The sequence below is a fragment of the Nesoenas mayeri genome, assembly GCF_963082525.1.
Source record: "Nesoenas mayeri genome assembly, chromosome: 7".
NCBI lineage: Eukaryota > Metazoa > Chordata > Aves > Columbiformes > Columbidae > Nesoenas > Nesoenas mayeri.
In genome coordinates, this window is record NC_137551.1 from 21,086,311 (window position 1) to 21,102,828 (window position 16,518).

Genomic DNA, 16,518 nt, shown 5'->3' on the forward strand with positions numbered 1-16,518 from the left:
CTCTACCCACTCGGCCTCCCCCTGGCCCAACGGGCACCTGTTTTAAATGCAGCCGAGGGGTCCAAATTCAGTCAAAGCCTCGATGTTTATTTAAACTATTGTATGGCAACAAACAGGGCCCTGTGGGCTTGGACTGCAGACAACGAGGACATGCTTAAGTCAATTACACTTGACAATGTAACAGCTCAGGGTAAGCGGCACCCGTTAGACCTCCCGGCTCTGCAGCGCTATCGGGCTTTCAGCCGAGGTGCCAGGGAGCCCGACGGCATCTGCAACACAAAGGAAGAGAATTGTGACAGCAAATGTACAACTGGGCTCCAGCTAATACGGGGAAAAGGTGGTGTTTTAAGCCGAACATGCGGAGGCAAAAACTGAAAGCCTCACTTTCTCTTTCCCCCAGTCCCCCAAAATCCCCAAATAAACTTCGGGGAAGATGCTTCGTATGAGGTACTGGATCTGAAGTCCAAGACACCACTGTAAATATAGATTCGCCCCCACGGGAATGGAGACGGGCTTTTCTATTCTTCCCGGTGTGAATGCTTAGACGTGACAGGGTGCCTTCCCACAGCTGTCCCAGCTCCAGCAGCTCTGGTTCAAGAGCAGCGCGGCCGGGGTGCCCAAAAGGAACTGGGGCTGGCATAGTTTAGAGAGGAAACTTTCTCCTCCGTCCTGGCTGGATGGGGTGACCGTGATCGCGGCTCCCCGCCGCAGCCCTCAGCCGCCGTGCGGGGGGACCGTGCCGCCGCTGCCGTCCCACTACGGGCTCGGGTCGCGGGGCTGCTGCGACAAGCGTTTTGCCTGGGGGAAGACTGCCGGGCTGACGGAGCGGAGAGAGGAGCCCTCGCTCCTTTGGTTCGTTTTCAAACATTTTTGACAGAGGAAGGATGTAATAACATGCCACGGGCAATAAATCATAAGCTAGCTACTCCCCCTGGCTCCCCTCCCCCAGCCCCGGCGGTCCCGGCCCCTCTATAGAGGGAGGGGCGGAGGGGACTCCAGCAGAGCGCCTCAGCCGCCGGGACCAGCAGTCCAGCTCCTGCCTCGCGCCCCGCCAGCCGCCTCAACATGGACCTCCGAGCCCTGGCTCTGCTCGCCTTCGCCCTGGCCATCATCTCCCTCTCGGAGGGTAAGTGCGTTGCCGGGACGCCGCCGCTCTTCTCGCCTGCTCGCCGCCTGCACCGCTGCTGCTCCGGGCGCCAGGGAGCCAGGCCGGGGGCGACGGTCCCGCGGAAATCCCCGCTCTTGCCCCGCTCCCCACAGCTCGCCCGCTCTCCTGGCTCTGGCTCCCGTCGCGGCTCAAATGTGCGAGTCTGGCGATCCCCGAGCGATAGCTGTTGTGAGCTGGAAGCAGGCAGGCTCTGCCTCCCTGGCTCGCTCGCTCACTTTCTTCAAAAGAAGGCTGACTAAAGCGGTCCTCTTTGCCAAACTTATCCCAGATTGAAATCGGCTGCGGGAAGACTTTCTACAGCACTTGGTCTGCAGGGAGGTGGTTTGTTTGCAAAATATACATATAGATTTCTCCTTAAAAAACCGAAAAGTTACAAGAAATGAGAAACATGCCGTTGTTCGGTTCCTTTTCTGTCCTTTTTTGTGATCTATCTTACCTCGATCAGGGCAGAAGTGCGTCAAAGTGGCCACTCAGCAGGAATTCACTGCACCCTCGGCAAGGGTGCAGGGAGAGGTTTCGGAGGGGCGCGGAGAGGTGCACCGACGAGAGGTCTAGGGAAACACGGGCTGCCAGCCGACGAGAGCTGCCGCGGCGGCAATTATCGCTAAGGCAGCGACACTGGGGCCACCTTTCCCGCATCGCGGTGCAGCGCCGTCTCACAGCCCGCCCGCCCCGCGCCAGGCCCCGCGGTACCGCCTGTCACCCCCGGCCACAGCGGCAGCTGGCCGGCTTGCTTTCCGACTGCCCGCTCTGGGACCCGCCGGGCGCGGGCGGCCCCGGAGACCGTGGCAACCTGCGCTTCTGGCTCTGCATCCTGCGGGCAGCGGGGAACCCAGTGCCGCGGAGCTCCGGAGGAGCGGAGACCGCGCGGGACAGCCCCGCTCCCCATGCGTGGCTGGACGGTGATCCTTCCCGCAGCCTCTGGGCATCTTCCCGGCGCTCCTTCTGCGGCTGGCTTCTAGCCTAGCACAGATCTGCCGCCTTTTGTCCCCTCATCGAAAGCTTGCTAGCTAGGTAACGAGCGTCCTTTCAAACTCCACTCCCGTACCGTTCTCCCATTCTGGCTCACCGAAACTTGGGTGTTCCCCGCCCAGGGCGGCAGAGGATGCCCTCCGGTGCGCTCTTTGTTTAGCCTGAGAGAGTTAATTGCTCTCGATAATTTTGCCAATGCCTTTCCACAGTGCTGTCCCAGCAGCAGCCCAGTCCCGGTGAAGCACACAAAAAGCCAGCGCAGAACAAGCACTTCCCCAGAGACTCCCACAGGCAGACCCGGCCAGGTGGGCTCTGGTCCCCGGCGCGCTGGGGCTGCGGGCTGAGAAGCGATCGCGCAGGTAGTGAAGGCAAACCCCGGGGGCCGTAGGTGGCAGAGCCAGCTCCGACCCCTCGTCCCCCGCCGACACCAGCCCCGTGGAGGACACGATGTTCGGGCACCCAGAGAGGGCTCTCCTCGCCCTTCGATGTGGGTCTGCAGCGAGGTGGGGGAGCGCTGCCGGCCTGCACTGGGGCTGCAACCCGGACGGGAGGCGCAGGCATACTGGACCGGGGCCGGCGGGGGCTCAGGGGTTCCCCATCACCGCCTCACCCCTCAGGCAGCACTTAGCGCAGGGCAGAGGGGCTGGCGGAGCCGCACGGCTGCACCTCGCTTTGCTCTCTGCTCTGCAGCACTCCTCAGCTGGCAGCAAATGGCAGTAGGTATCCTCATGACAGAATAAGCGTGCCTGGGACCTGGCTACTTGCATGAGGAAATGGCATAAAATGTTGGAGAAAAAATAGCCTAAGAAGAGAGACCCCACTGGCTTGCAGGGATCAGAGTGAAGTTCTTTGCCTACTACTTTGCATGCCTTGTAGTGCTCTCAGCCCTAATCCAGATGAGGGCTTGCAGGGCTACCTTGTTCTGAAGGGCAGGTGAACTCTGAATTCTTCCTAGCCACTGTGATAAAGCTGTATCTGCCTATCATAGCCTCAGCCTCCAGGGAAGTTGAATTGTCTTTAAAAGTTGCCAACCCTCCCCTGATATTGACAAATTCACCCTTGGATGAACAGAAGTAAAACAAGGCTTCCATGAAATGTGTTGTGTGTTCACGCTCAGCCTGCTTGTGTGGATAGAGCTTCCCTCTCCATTCAAGCGCCCGTAGCTTTCCAGCTGACACAGAAAGCTACTGATGGTAACTTTGTGGCAGACATGGCAACTCACTTGTTCCTTTACTGTGCCCAGCTCTAGCGTGAGTGAGGCAAGCCAGATCCCAATGAGGTACCATCCGATGTTGGTAACTTGCCACTCTGTGAGGGAGGTTTTTGCAAGTGCTTTCTTGCTAGACAGAATTTGCTGGCAAAAGTGGGTGTTTAGAGCCAGCAAAACTCAGCTTTGAATTAGAAAACAATAAAACTATTTATTATTGAAAAAAGCCCAAACCACTCAACACCAAGAACCTTTCAGATCCTTCTAGTCAAGATCAAAAGAGGTGTTCTCTTTTTCTTTTTGTCTGAGGAAATAAGGGTGAAGGAATGACATTGAGATGTCTGAATAGCCTCTGGCTCTTCTGTAACTTTTGACTATATTGACCCTTTTTAACCAAAAGGGCCAGACCGACAAAGGTCTTAAAAGTTTTATGTGCCGAGAGTTTAATGAAAACTAGTGTTTTAAAGTAATATTGCAATTAACAGACTACATGAATTTATCCTGCTGAGAGCATGGCTTCAGTGTTGCTCAGTGCTTGTTAGACATCAGAGAACCCACTGAGCATTAACTCATGCAGTACAAATCTGTAGAATAAATGACTTAATCAGCTCTAGTGTGCATGGAACAATTAGTTTCAAATTTTAAAATGAGATAAGGAAGATGTTTGTCAGCCTCAGGGTAAGACCAGAAATATCCCCTTCCCAAAATATGACCCCCAAATGGCCCCTTCCCCCTTCTACTTTAGGATGATAGGGGTTCATGTGTTGGGAGATGCCACATGCACTAGTTTTCCCCGATTTTAAGCCTTGCTGAGAGCAGAGTGAGCTACAGTCAAGCTCTCAGAGCCAGAGTGTTAGAGGGACAGTGGCAGGACATGCTGTTTTCTTCTAAATGATGCTGAGAACAGACGCAGTGCCTGTGCTGCTGCCCTGTGGTGCTTGGTGCCTGTTGCTGATCATCACTTGGGGGCACAGAAATGCTAAAGGAGTTCTTGTAGTGGGAGGGGAGCTGTCATTCCACCTCACATTGGGGTGTCAAGAACACTGAATGTTGGGGCTTCCCTTCTTTCTTACTGTGTTGGATGCCAGGGAGCAACTTTTGGACTCATGGATTTGTTACTCATGGTTAAATTTGCTCTGCTGCTAATTTCAAGTGATGGGATTTTAAGTTCCTCTCCCAGTCTCACAGAGGGCAGGGTTGCATTCCCAAGTCACAGATCTGAACAGTTCATCTCTTGCGTCTTTAGGATAAAGCTTGCTTACACTTGGTTGGTACAAGCTTGCAGACCCTCTTCCACTACAGCTGTGCTGAGCATTGTAGTATGACTGCATTCAATTTCAGTGTTCCTTTCAAATACAAACTCACTGATGTGTAGCTATCAGGCACAGATTTGCAGTGGGAAATCCTAGTGCCTTTCTTTCCACATTAACATTAGTCAGTCTAGTGCATATTTGTGAGGCTCACCCTGCAGGTGGGACCTTCTCCTCCCGTTTATTAACTCATAGAGGATATAATTGTTTGGTCTGCCATAAAACTGATAGAACAAGTCTTCCAATTTTGTTAACTTATAGGCCAGATCCTGGTGTGAACCTGGAGGAACTTTGCTTCCACTGATGAATTCCTCTCATGTCTGCCTATCTGCCTGTGGGATTTTGTTCTGGCTCATCTTTTAGTAGAGACACCTGGAAAATAGGGTTTTCCTTTCTGAGAACAAGGTGATTTTACCATGTTGTCTGCAGTTATATGTGCCAGAGACAGGCAGTGTGCAATCTCTGTGGATCCACTGCACTTTGAAAAGCTATCTCTTTTCTCACTTTTCTAGATGGCAGTTTAGGGATTCCAAGCCTTTCTCTGCTCTTTAACTCTCCATCTGTCTTAAAGGGAACTGGATTTGGACGCTGGGTGTGTGTCTGTGTGGCTAAATAAACAGAGCATCAGATTGCCTTGTGGGATCTAAAGCCCTGTCAGATATAGATCTGACCATCTACAGCATGAGCCAGACCTTATGGGTTAGGAGTATGAATTTTAATTCCTCCCAGAGGCTGAAAACTGCTCCGCTGAGAAATTGTTTAAAATCCTAGGCAGCTCCTCCTAGATTTTCAGGCAAGGCTTCTGTGTTTGCATTTTAGTGTGCATGGGACTTTGAAGCTTACGTACAGAGTGAAGACCTTATTTATGTGCACTTATTTACTTGTAATTAATTTCTTCCGTAGAGAAATCTGGTAGCCGAAGGACTGTATCAGAGGCTGTGGTAAGAGCCAGGCTGCTCAGTTCTGCATGCATATTCATTGCTGATTTTTAGCCTAGAGGGCTAAACATTAAGAATTAATCTGTCCCTAGTTCTGCCAGTGACGAGACATCCAGTCTGGTGGTCTCTGATTTGTATATGAGGAGCCCACTGCCCGATAAATATCTCCGCAATTGCTGTGACTTTGCCACCGGGTGGGAGTTCAAAAGACTCCAAATCTCTCCTGTGAAATCACTGTGATCTCGCACCTCTTCGTGTGAACATCTCGTCTGGGAATAAAGGTTGGCTGTAGTGGGAAAGGTCAGCTGCTGGGCCCTGGGAAAGCCTGAAAGACTCAGGGCTTTTCTGTAGCCAGTAAGTCCCCCGTGAAAAGCCTGCACCTGAGCTCAGCCGTTTTGATCTGAACTGTTTGGAATTCATCGCTTTCTTCTAGCTACCTTCTAATTTGGCCTCGGGTCAAAATCATTTGGCAAGAACAACACTGAGGACAAGTGCCCCCTCTTATGGCCTTTATCTTGTCTAATTACCAGGAGCATCACTGCACAATGGAGCGGTTCCTTATTCTAATCTCTTCTTCTTTACTTATCTCCGTTTTCTCTCCCTCTTCTTTTGTTTTCCAAAATCCCACGCATCATTATTGAAAGGCTGGGTACCGGGGTAAAGGGACTGTGCTGTGAGCTGTGGGCAAATGCCCTCCCAAAGCTACAGCTTTTCGATTGCTTTTTTTCACCTGCATATTTGGAGGGAGTTTCTGTCAGCCCTGGTCTGTGTATCTGTGCTGCTGACGGGGGAGCAAGAGGGAATAATGTGTCCTTTCTCTCCCTGTGTTTCACAGAGAAACCTGTCAGCCTGACTTACCGGTGCCCATGTCGATTCTACGAGAGCAACGTGGCAAGAGCCAACATTAAGCACCTCAAAATCCTCTCCACACCCAACTGCTCACTTCAGATTGTGTAAGTCTCTTGCTCTTTTCATCTGGTTGCAAATCTCAGGTGTCTAAAGGAAGAGTCACAGAGCTGGTTCCTGCTTTGGTGGCTGCAATTCAGTCTGTGTGTCATGCTATTATTTCCAATTCATCTCTTCACCCCATGTGTCACATACAGCTGGATCTTGCTTTGCTTCACACAAAGGATGTCCATTGCCTTAGATGTGGAACTTCACACCTTGAGAAAAAGACTTTACCATAGTCTGAGTCTCCTAATGCTCCACTTCTCCACAGAAAGGAGATAAACAGGGAAAAGGAATTCCCAGATTTTGTGTAGCCTGCACAGGAGGTACAGACCCTTAACATGTGCTCACCTGATCTGGGGACACACCAGGTACTGACAGACTCTGGTAAATCACAGATCATAACAGGACACAGATTATATGTTCCCCACAGAAAATAACCTCTTTGTTTTTGCTGTAAAAGAAACACTGATTTTCAGAAAAAAAATAGGGTTGTAGACTTCTGAGTATGTGTGTTTTTAGGAAGGTCTTTTTGGTTCATTTGTTCATGATTGTCCCCTCTCCCCTCTCCCAAAATTTAGAATCTTCAGAAGAAAAACGTTAGCATTCATCTTTTCATTGCAAGGGAGCCCTACTGCCATCAGCTTCTGTTAGTCTCTGTAACAGGGTCTTAGTGACTAGACAGTGTTCCTGTTCAGTGCTCCTAACACTAGTTTCGTCTTTGATCCATGTTGAGCCCTTCCAGTTGTAACTTACCTTCTGTGGAAATCCATCTTTTGTCATGCAAAACATTCTTGTACTCAGAAAACTGATGCAGTTGCATGAGATTTCTCAGGAATCTACAGATAGCATGCATCCATTCATGAACCAGTTTTTATTCATATGATGTTTTCCTTTTTTAAACCACTCTGGGTAAATCATATACATTTTCTCATGCACGCTTCTGCCTTAGGATTTGGTAGAAGACAGTGAGAAAAATGTAAGCCTCAGCTGAGAAATAATTTCCTTTCACAAAAATGGCAAAACCAGCTGTGACTAACTCTGATCTCTACCTATAAACAATTTTAGAGGCAAGCATCCAAAATGCAGTAGTGTATGGATTTGTGCTCTGGGATTGTAAATGAATGTCATAAGGGTCCCAGCACTAAGACTTCGTAGAGGATTTGGAATTTTCTGGAGTCATTTCAAGAAAATGACAGGCATTTAAGACAGGATAGAGTAGACATTTGTCTCTTAATTAACATGAGATTATAGTAATTAGAAATACATAGGAGCATGAAATGCAGAAACACAAGCAGCTCATGTTTGCAATATGATTTAGTGGCACACAGAACACATGAACCTATGGTTGTTGCTTTAAAAAGTAAGGCACTTAAAAACTTACCTCCAAATACCTCTGAAACATCATGAGTTTGAACTAGGTCTTTATCGAAACAGAAGCTGAAATGGAATCAAAACTAACATATGAATTTCCCATACTGGTGGTTGTAAGCACACTCTGAATTTAGTGGATAGGCATTTTACAGTGGAAGTGTTAATTAGAAGCTACTGTTTTCAGGAATAGAGAATCTCAATGAAATCAGATAGTTTCAAATTGTTTGGGTTTTTTGTTTGTTTGTTTGTTTTTTGTTTTGTTTAGTTTGGTTGGTTGGTTTCTTTTGGATACTTTTGCACAACTACATTCCCTTTTATGGTTGAAGGGAATTGTACCTGAACAAAAAGCCTAAGAGCAGGCTTTTGTCTTTGCTTCTGTTGGAAGTCATCTCTCCAAATTCAGGAATCTCCTCTGTCAATGTCTACTTCCACAACGCTCACCCTAATTTTCCTGCTTTTCATTATGGGGAAATAGGCATATTTTGCATGCAATTAATTGCATCTTAAAGTAGACACCTAATTAATACTCCATACAATTGCCTAGGTCTCTGCCATGACTCTACAAGGAACAGGGGTTAACAGGCTCAGAATTAAATGTCTAAAAAAAATCCAGGGTGACAGGAATTGCATTGCATGTGGCCTAAGGCTGGTTACGTGTGCTTTTGGTTCTGTACCCTGTGAGGCCAGCTCAAGAGTTCCCAGGCATTGCTAACATCAGCAAATCCATTCTTGCTCTCTGTTGGTATCACTCCACTGGAAATACTCCAGCTTGGCACTGCTGTAAGGGAAATATGAATTAGGCTCATTCATCTTTTTTATTGGCACAGGGCTTGCAAGACTGAATCTTCTATGTGTTTATGTTACAGCTGTGTTGTTGCATAACTTCAGACCAAGGAGCCTTTTTGACCTGTTACTTCTTACACCATAGTTTCATATTCTGCAGATTTTGTTTTATAAAGCGGGGAACATTTTGGCTTCCATCCAGCAAAATACTTTAAAAAGCACTGAACTTATTCCTATAGGCATTTCTATGAAACTGCTGTTTAAGAGGAAGTTTCTAAGCAGCTGGAGCAGTGGCAGAGCACTTTAGGGAATGTGGGAGATCACAGATCTCTCAAGAAGCCCTGAGATCCCTGGAGGGTCAGACCTGCTGAAAGGCTATTTGTACTGCTTCTGTACAAAAGACACAGATAGCCTTAATGCCAAATTCACAGGAAACTCAAATTAGCTAAACAGTTTGGTGTGCAAAGTACAGCTTGGATACTCAGGAGAAACCCCTCGGGAGGTTTCTGCTTTTGTTTCCAGTGTGGAGCAAATATATGAGGAAAAACTTGCCTCTGCCACTATGGTACTGCCAATTGTCTTCCTGCCTGCAAACTGTTAGTTCAGACTTGTATAAAACAAAAGGCTAATGAGTGATCAGACCCTTTCAGAGCATCCAAGAGGTATGATTTGGTGTCTGTCCCTAAAACATGTGAAACTTCAATTTTGGGTTGAATCCAAAAGCTGTTATTAATTAATTAATTGAGAAAATGACCTATATTTACCATGTCAGTATTTCCAAATGAAATTTAGCTATTGTCAGCACTGAGCTCATAACAGCCCAGGTATGAATTGGAAAACTTAGATTCAAATTCTGTATCTGTTCCATCCCCACATGCGTCCCAGTACAGACCACAAGAATCAGCATTAGAGACAGATGGTACCAGTGCTTTGAAACCAGGGCTATTTATAATAGGTACGTTGAGGATGGTGGGCATAACCCATCCTCTTCATGGATTAGCTTAGAGCAGCACTGACACTCAAGAAAGACATAGCTCTACTGTTCCTAATAGAATTGCAAACCTGTGTGCAAAATCAGGCATCGGGAGGTGGGTATGGACTGAGGAATATCACACACTAGACTCACTCTGACTTTTCTCCTTTGGCAGTGCAAGGCTCAAGAGCAACAGCAAGCAAGTGTGCATTGATCCCAAGTTAAAGTGGATCCAGGAATATCTGGAGAAAGCTTTAAACAAGTAAGGCAAGAGACAAATGGACTTAACACCTAACATCCAGAGTTATTAAAGGGTAGAACATTAAGGGCTGGCTCCTACCATATGGACAAACTACTCGTGGAATCAGATATTGTTTTGAAGATGGGTTTGGAGTTGACCCAGTCTGTATTAAAACAACGGCTTCTAGTATATCCTAAATGTTAAAGGGAGAGTTTTCCCAGGATTTGAGGCAAAATCTATCCTAATGAATCCATTCTGGGTTCCCCAACTCATCCTCTTTTTTAAAAGAGCCATTCTCCCAAGGAAAATACTTCCTTTATGCCCCCTATTCCTCAAACCAAACTGCAATGAGTTAAAAATCTATATTGTTCCAGTTTCTTTGGAGCCCCTTCTCCATGTTACACTGGGAGTCTGTTTGCACAGGCAGCTGAGGCTGAGGGGGTCTTCATGCTAAATATTGTTTCTGTTTTGATAAGTGTGGAGTGCTATTAATATTGGCCAAGGCAAGATGTGCTGCCATGAATAAGGTTCTCCCGCATGGTCAGGGGAAAACCAGCCATACTGGGCAAATTCAAACTTTTAAAATCTATTTTTATTCCCTTTCAAAGTGGGTGATCAAGGCTATCCCAAGGTGGACCCAGCCTATCTTAGTTCAATTTTACAGTAAGCAAGAGCAGCACAGAGAACACTTCTGTGCTGAGCAGCAGGGGAGGGCTCCAGCCTTTCTGGGATGACTTGTGATGGTACAAAGCATTTCGTCACTTGCCCAGGCCCCTGCGATTGATCCTGCAGCAGTATTTTGGCCAGCAACCCTACCTGTGCACTCAGTATCCCTTCCACCCTTGCCACCACATTCCCACCCGTCAGTAACCGCTGTAACCATGCTGAACCTTGTGCCCCTGCATCTGTAGGGTAAAGACAGAGCTGGAATCCAGTCATTTGCAAAAGCAATGCATTCTTGGAGAAATGTGAGGAGGGGTATGGCCCCAGGGCAGATGTGAGGCAGTACAGGTAGCTGAATGCCTTCCACTATTTGCTTCGCAAATGCATCTGCCAAACAAGGGGTAGAGTTGGAAAAAAAAAAAAAAAATCTTTGTTCCCTTGTACTTTTACAATAAGCAAGGCAAGAAATGCTTCCAGAGGTAGAGAGATTCCTCCATGTGGCCCATTCAAAATCACACTGGGGCCAAGAGTGAGGAGGAGGAGGGAAGGAAGCCAGCTAACAAACTGACTGAGATTCCAGCTCTGACAGCTCATCCCACCTCATCTGATGCTCAGTGCCTTCTTTGCCGCCAGCACTCAGCCTCTTGTCCTTTGGGCAAATTCTCTGCAGAGTTAATCCAGGTTAATGCTGCCAGGATGGCTTTGGATTTAGGCACAACAGAACCGAGCAGGATGTGGCTCATGCTGACTATCCTAGGGGCTTGGGCTACTTTGTTTTCCACCTTGGGAAAGTTCTCAAGCCCCTGCCTAAATTTCTGCTTGCTGTCAGCCCCAATGAACCCTTGGTGCTGTTCATAAGATCTGAAACTTAGGAGGCACTTAAGAAATTTGTAGGGTTGGACAAATGTGATTATGTGCTCCGATCCTGCCTTCCTAACTTAGGGGAACAGCTCAGCTAGTATGTGTTCTGCTCTCACTTCCACTAGTGAAGATCTAGGGCCAGCTCTACTGAAACCAGTGAGCCTGTGCCTGATCTCCAGCCAGATGCTGGGTTTTGTTTACCTAATGCTAATCCAGAAGCAGTTCTGCTAATTTGGTGGACTTCATCCTGGTTTACATTGAGTAACAGAAGATAATTTGGTCCCAGCTCTGCTGAAATAAGATGACAGGAAGCATGTATCTCCATCACCTAATCCTGTAATTATGACATTGTTTTCATTTTCCAACTAGTAATGATAGCACCAGTGGCATTTTCATGCTCCACAGACAGTCAATGTTCTGTCTGTAGTATTTTCACAAGGCATGTTTTTGACATATTTTAGTGCACAGCTTTGACTTCTTCAATGAAATGTACTTTGGAATATATTTATAGCGCATCAAACAATTCATATATTTGAATTGGAGCCATATGAATGTTGGTAGTTTAAAACACCGATATCCTTCTAAACTACTAACAACTTTTGTAAAATAAATATATATAGATCTATAAATGTTAATGTAGCTATCAATTTCAATCAGCCATATATTATATTTTTTCACTTGTACTGAAATTGTATGAAATGTGACATTACCCTATATGCACTAGCAATAAAATGGCTAATTGTTTCATGTTACGAAAACCCAATTGTAAATGGGAATTTATTTTTCTGGAATAAAACCAATACATTTTGTAGAAAGAACTCTTGTAATTGCTTAAGTAAAATCCAAACTGTCAAGACATTTCAATCTATACCAGTGCTTCAATATGAGATTATCTTTTGTGTTATAATCTGCAGCTAAGGGTAAGGAAAAGTTCATAGAATATAGTAGTCCAATACAGTTGATTGTGAGACCAGAGATGGTTTTTAGTAGGGAATTTTTTTGCTCACTAATTCTGCTTATCCTTTATTATTGCTTGATATTCATCACATCTCCATGTAATAGATACACTTATGAGACATCAATAAAATGCATTCAGGCTGTCAGGAATCCAGATTCATTAACTGGCTTTAAAAATCATTGTGCAGCTGCTGTGACCAACACCATTCAGTGTTCATCCATTTAATAGACAAGGGGCAAATCAGTGTTTCCTTGAAATATCTAACAGACCCTTTATCACTTCCAGGCGATCCCAGTCATCATTTACAGTATATTGACTGCCTTTCCTTTTTTCTTCTCCCTTTATGCAAGGATATGCAAAACCATGCCCTTGCAGACTTAATACAGCCAAAAATAAACAGAGACCAGCTTGTCCACTGTCACATTATATAGTCCCACCTGAGGAGTTCCCTCACTCTGAGATGCTGGAGTCCATTAAGCTCAGTGGCTACTGCTGGCATAAACGAGAGAGCTGATGGATTAGGAAAAGATAACAAAGTCAAATAGGAAAAAACTTTCCTTGTGTCTGCTGGGAGAAAGGAAACTCCCAACTCCTAGGGGCTGGCTGTGATGGGAGCCAAACCCTACTGCTGCCTTCTTACATAGTGTTTGTAAATCCTGGTGTGGCAGCTCTTCCTAATTTCTGACCTCATTTCTAAATAAGGGCTCAAGTACATGATGCCAAAAAACTGCCTCCCAATACCCCACTACGCATGTGCTGGGGTATAATGTAGGTGACTATCTTTACCACCTTGTTTTAAGGCACCGAATACTCACAAATCCTATAGAGTAGCCACTGGTTCTTGTTGATGGCAATGAGAATGCTGGGTGCGAAGCCAGAAATCCAGTCTTCCTCTGCTTTCATTGTAGCTCAGGGGGTATTGTGTGGATAGTGGGGCTCCTGGGTGACAAGTTCTGGCAGGCATTTTGGGGAGCTTTCGTGTTTTGGGGAAACGAATTGTTCTGGCCTCAGAATTTGCAAATGTCCTGTCACCAGGGCACTTTCATTTACCCAGCATTCCTCTGAGGCAGAGAATATAGAAAAGAGTATGTTATAATCATTTGCACCCTGCCAGCAAGATGGGAAGGGATCATAGGATAAATGTGAATAAGGCCTTTGTATATGGATAATTCATGGCAGTCTTTTTGTATTTTTCTTTTAATTTAGACCACGTCATCGCACTCATAAAAAAAAGCAACAGAAGAAACGGGGCCCACTCTGCCCTTCCCGTGCAACACCACTAAAGTCTCCAGGGAGGAAGAATGGTAGGAAGCATTAGTTTCTGAGCTGGGATATCTCATGTTCAAATCCCTGCTCTTCCACTGACCATCCTATGTGATCCTGGGCAAATATATTAGCCTGTCCAGACCTCAATCATTTTCTCATATTTGTAGAGGATAACATCTGTAACCTCCCTGCAGAGCAGTATTATATAGATAAAACTACTAAAACAGGGTCAAAGTTCAGCCACAACAAAGGTGGGAAAATTTTCCCATTTTACAGGTGGGAAAATGGACACCTAAAGAGGCCAAAATAACCTTGAGGAAAAAACAAAGTCAAAAGAGGTTAAAGGTTTGGAAGCCATATTACTTTTAGCTGGCCATATTCTTCCAATACCAAATTGACAGATTTAAGCTATAAATAACAGCTGTGAATTTGTCACTGGTGTTTTTTAATGACAAATGCAGCACTAGGTGGTGATAACATGATTTGATGCATTGGTGACTGGTTGACACCTGTCATATGGGAGATGCTAGGCAAGTCCCAGAGAACAGTATTACATATGCCAATGCTTTGAATGTCCCAGTTGTTTTTTTCCACCAAGGTGTTGTGTCTTGCCTTTCTGCACATAAAGAAGTAGGGTTACTGGTGTGGGATATTGGCAAATGTATCTTCAAAGAGGAAAATTTTGCTCGTGACTTAGTTGCCCTCTTTATGCCTGGATGAGTTTTCGAAGGCTACCTTCAATGAGAGTAACCACAACTGTCTCTGACTGTGGTCACACAGTCTTAGCTGTCCAGCAGGTATTGAATGGGAAGTTTGTCCTGATCCTGTAGGCTAGACAAGACATGCTGGGACATCAGGGTTTTTGAATACCTGGTGTTTAGCCTCTAACACTTGTAACTCAGCCTTAGTTACCTCATCTATATTGCAAAAGGCTGATCAGCCTGGACCAGAAGTAAGGGTCACTTCAGACAAAACCCAGAGGCCACCAGCACAGCCTGGCTCCCTGTTCTGAGTGAACCCTGTACACAATACACTTGCACTTTGCTGTGATGTCTAACCCACCACTCCCCCTGGGTACCATGCTCACACTGAGCATGGGAGACTTGATTTGTCTGCCTCCTACCCTGAGCTCCCTGCCTTGGCACTTAATGCCTCACACATTTACAGTTCAGCTTGTGGCTGCTCACCCTCTCTGCAACCCCACCTTCCCTGGGCAGCTGGTCACCATGAGCTGTGATGTGCTCCCTAGCTGCCCACAGCAGGTGAGGTCTCAGAACAGGGAAGCCACAGGGATGGCTTCTGGCTGGGCAGTACACTCAGCAACCTCTGGTCTACAGTCACGACATGGTGGCAGCTGAACACCAACAAGAGCAGAGCGTGGGCTAGCCTCTGTGTTCCTTCATCCCCACAGAGACATGGCACCCTGTGGAGCTGCAGTCCATGATCTCCAGCACAGCTGTGGGGTAGGGACACGTAGAGGATGCATTCCAAGTGTCACTTGTTCCACTACTGGGCTGCTTACAAAATATTAATCCCTCCTTTCCCTGCTAGTTTTTGTTTTGTGTGTGGGTTTTGGTTTTTTTTTCCTCCTGAGTCTCTTTGCCCACTGATAATTCTCTGCTTTCAAGTCCAGAATAAGCTTCCTAGCCAGCGTCCCTCCTAAGTTAGCTCTGAACACCTTACTAACTGTGATGAGCACAACCTGCCCAAAATAACTCCCATTGCTGGCGTTGCCCTGCTGGGTCCCAGTAGCTCCTTGTGGAGAACTTTCCCCAAAATATTTAGCAAATACTGGTTGGAGGGGCTGCAAAAGAAATGCCTTTGTGTTAGTCCAGACACAGATTTGCTGATTGACTAGGCCTGATATCAAAGCTTTTGCAACTGAAATAAACCTTAATAGTGTTTCACTCTGTTCTTCATCAACAGGAGGTTCAAGATGTAAGAGGCAAGCATTGTAAGCCGTCTACAGGATTTCTTACTGTAGGACCCAGAGAGCAGATAACCAGTATTAGGGAATGAATACATTTCACTGTTATCATGCAGCACAAAAGCAACGCTTCATGCATTTCCAAAGGATTTTTTTTTGTTTGTTTCTGGTTTTTTCTGATTTTTTTTTTCCCACAAATTGGCTTGCTTTCACAGTGCTATTTTTATATCGTAAGATGTAACTATTTGAGAAAAAATATGTTTTTATACAAGTTGTTTTATTACCTAGCACTGAGGGCAGATATGAATTTAAACTAACCCTATGTTATTATATAATATTTTATTTCCTTTGCTATGTAGAGGTCCTGCTTTATTTAACTTTCTTTTGGTTCATGCAAGTCTCCTGGAGTTTTAAACCTAGAAGGACATGAACTGTACAGTGCAATGATGTTGTGTAAGTAGTGGGGGAACTCCTTGCCTCCAGAAGTCATCAAGGCCAAGAACATAGGAAGGCTAAAAGGCATCAGTCATTGATGAAGGTGGATAGCGTTACTATGGGTGACATTTATAGGTATATTGAGTAAGGGATCAAACTCAGGTCTACAGGGCTGAAGCCCTTCTCTGAAGATCAGAGACCTTGGTTACAGCTGTGAGCAACTGGGTCAATGCAAGGTGCTAGTACTTGGTTTGTAGCAGTTGTGTGTTTTAGGAGCCACAACACTGGCCTGATGTCACCTGGCTTTTCCTATGTTCCTGTGTTTCTGATGACAAATTTTAGCACAAAAAGGAATGGGTTATTAAAGGTCTAACCACACGATCATGTTGGAAATCGCTGGAGCAGTCGAATATGCTGCCATGCACCAGGTGTCTCTTCCCACCCATCCACAGGAGGTGGCATCAGCTCATCTGGCTAGCTTTGCACTGAAGTAT

The 16,518-nt window shown here is 46.1% G+C and overlaps 1 protein-coding gene across 1 annotated transcript; it reads left to right on the forward strand.

The window, feature by feature from the left end:
* Positions 1–1,065: 1,065 nt before the first annotated feature.
* CXCL12 (C-X-C motif chemokine ligand 12) lies at positions 1,066–16,019 on the forward strand (the record flags this gene model as incomplete). The annotated part of the gene is made up of 5 exons (XM_080348118.1): positions 1,066–1,126; positions 6,431–6,548; positions 9,849–9,935; positions 13,603–13,700; positions 15,589–16,019. 5 exons carry the CDS (start codon positions 1,066–1,068, stop codon positions 15,618–15,620), a joined length of 396 nt encoding a protein of 131 aa, XP_080204244.1. The 3' UTR covers positions 15,621–16,019.
* Positions 16,020–16,518: the final 499 nt, after the last annotated feature.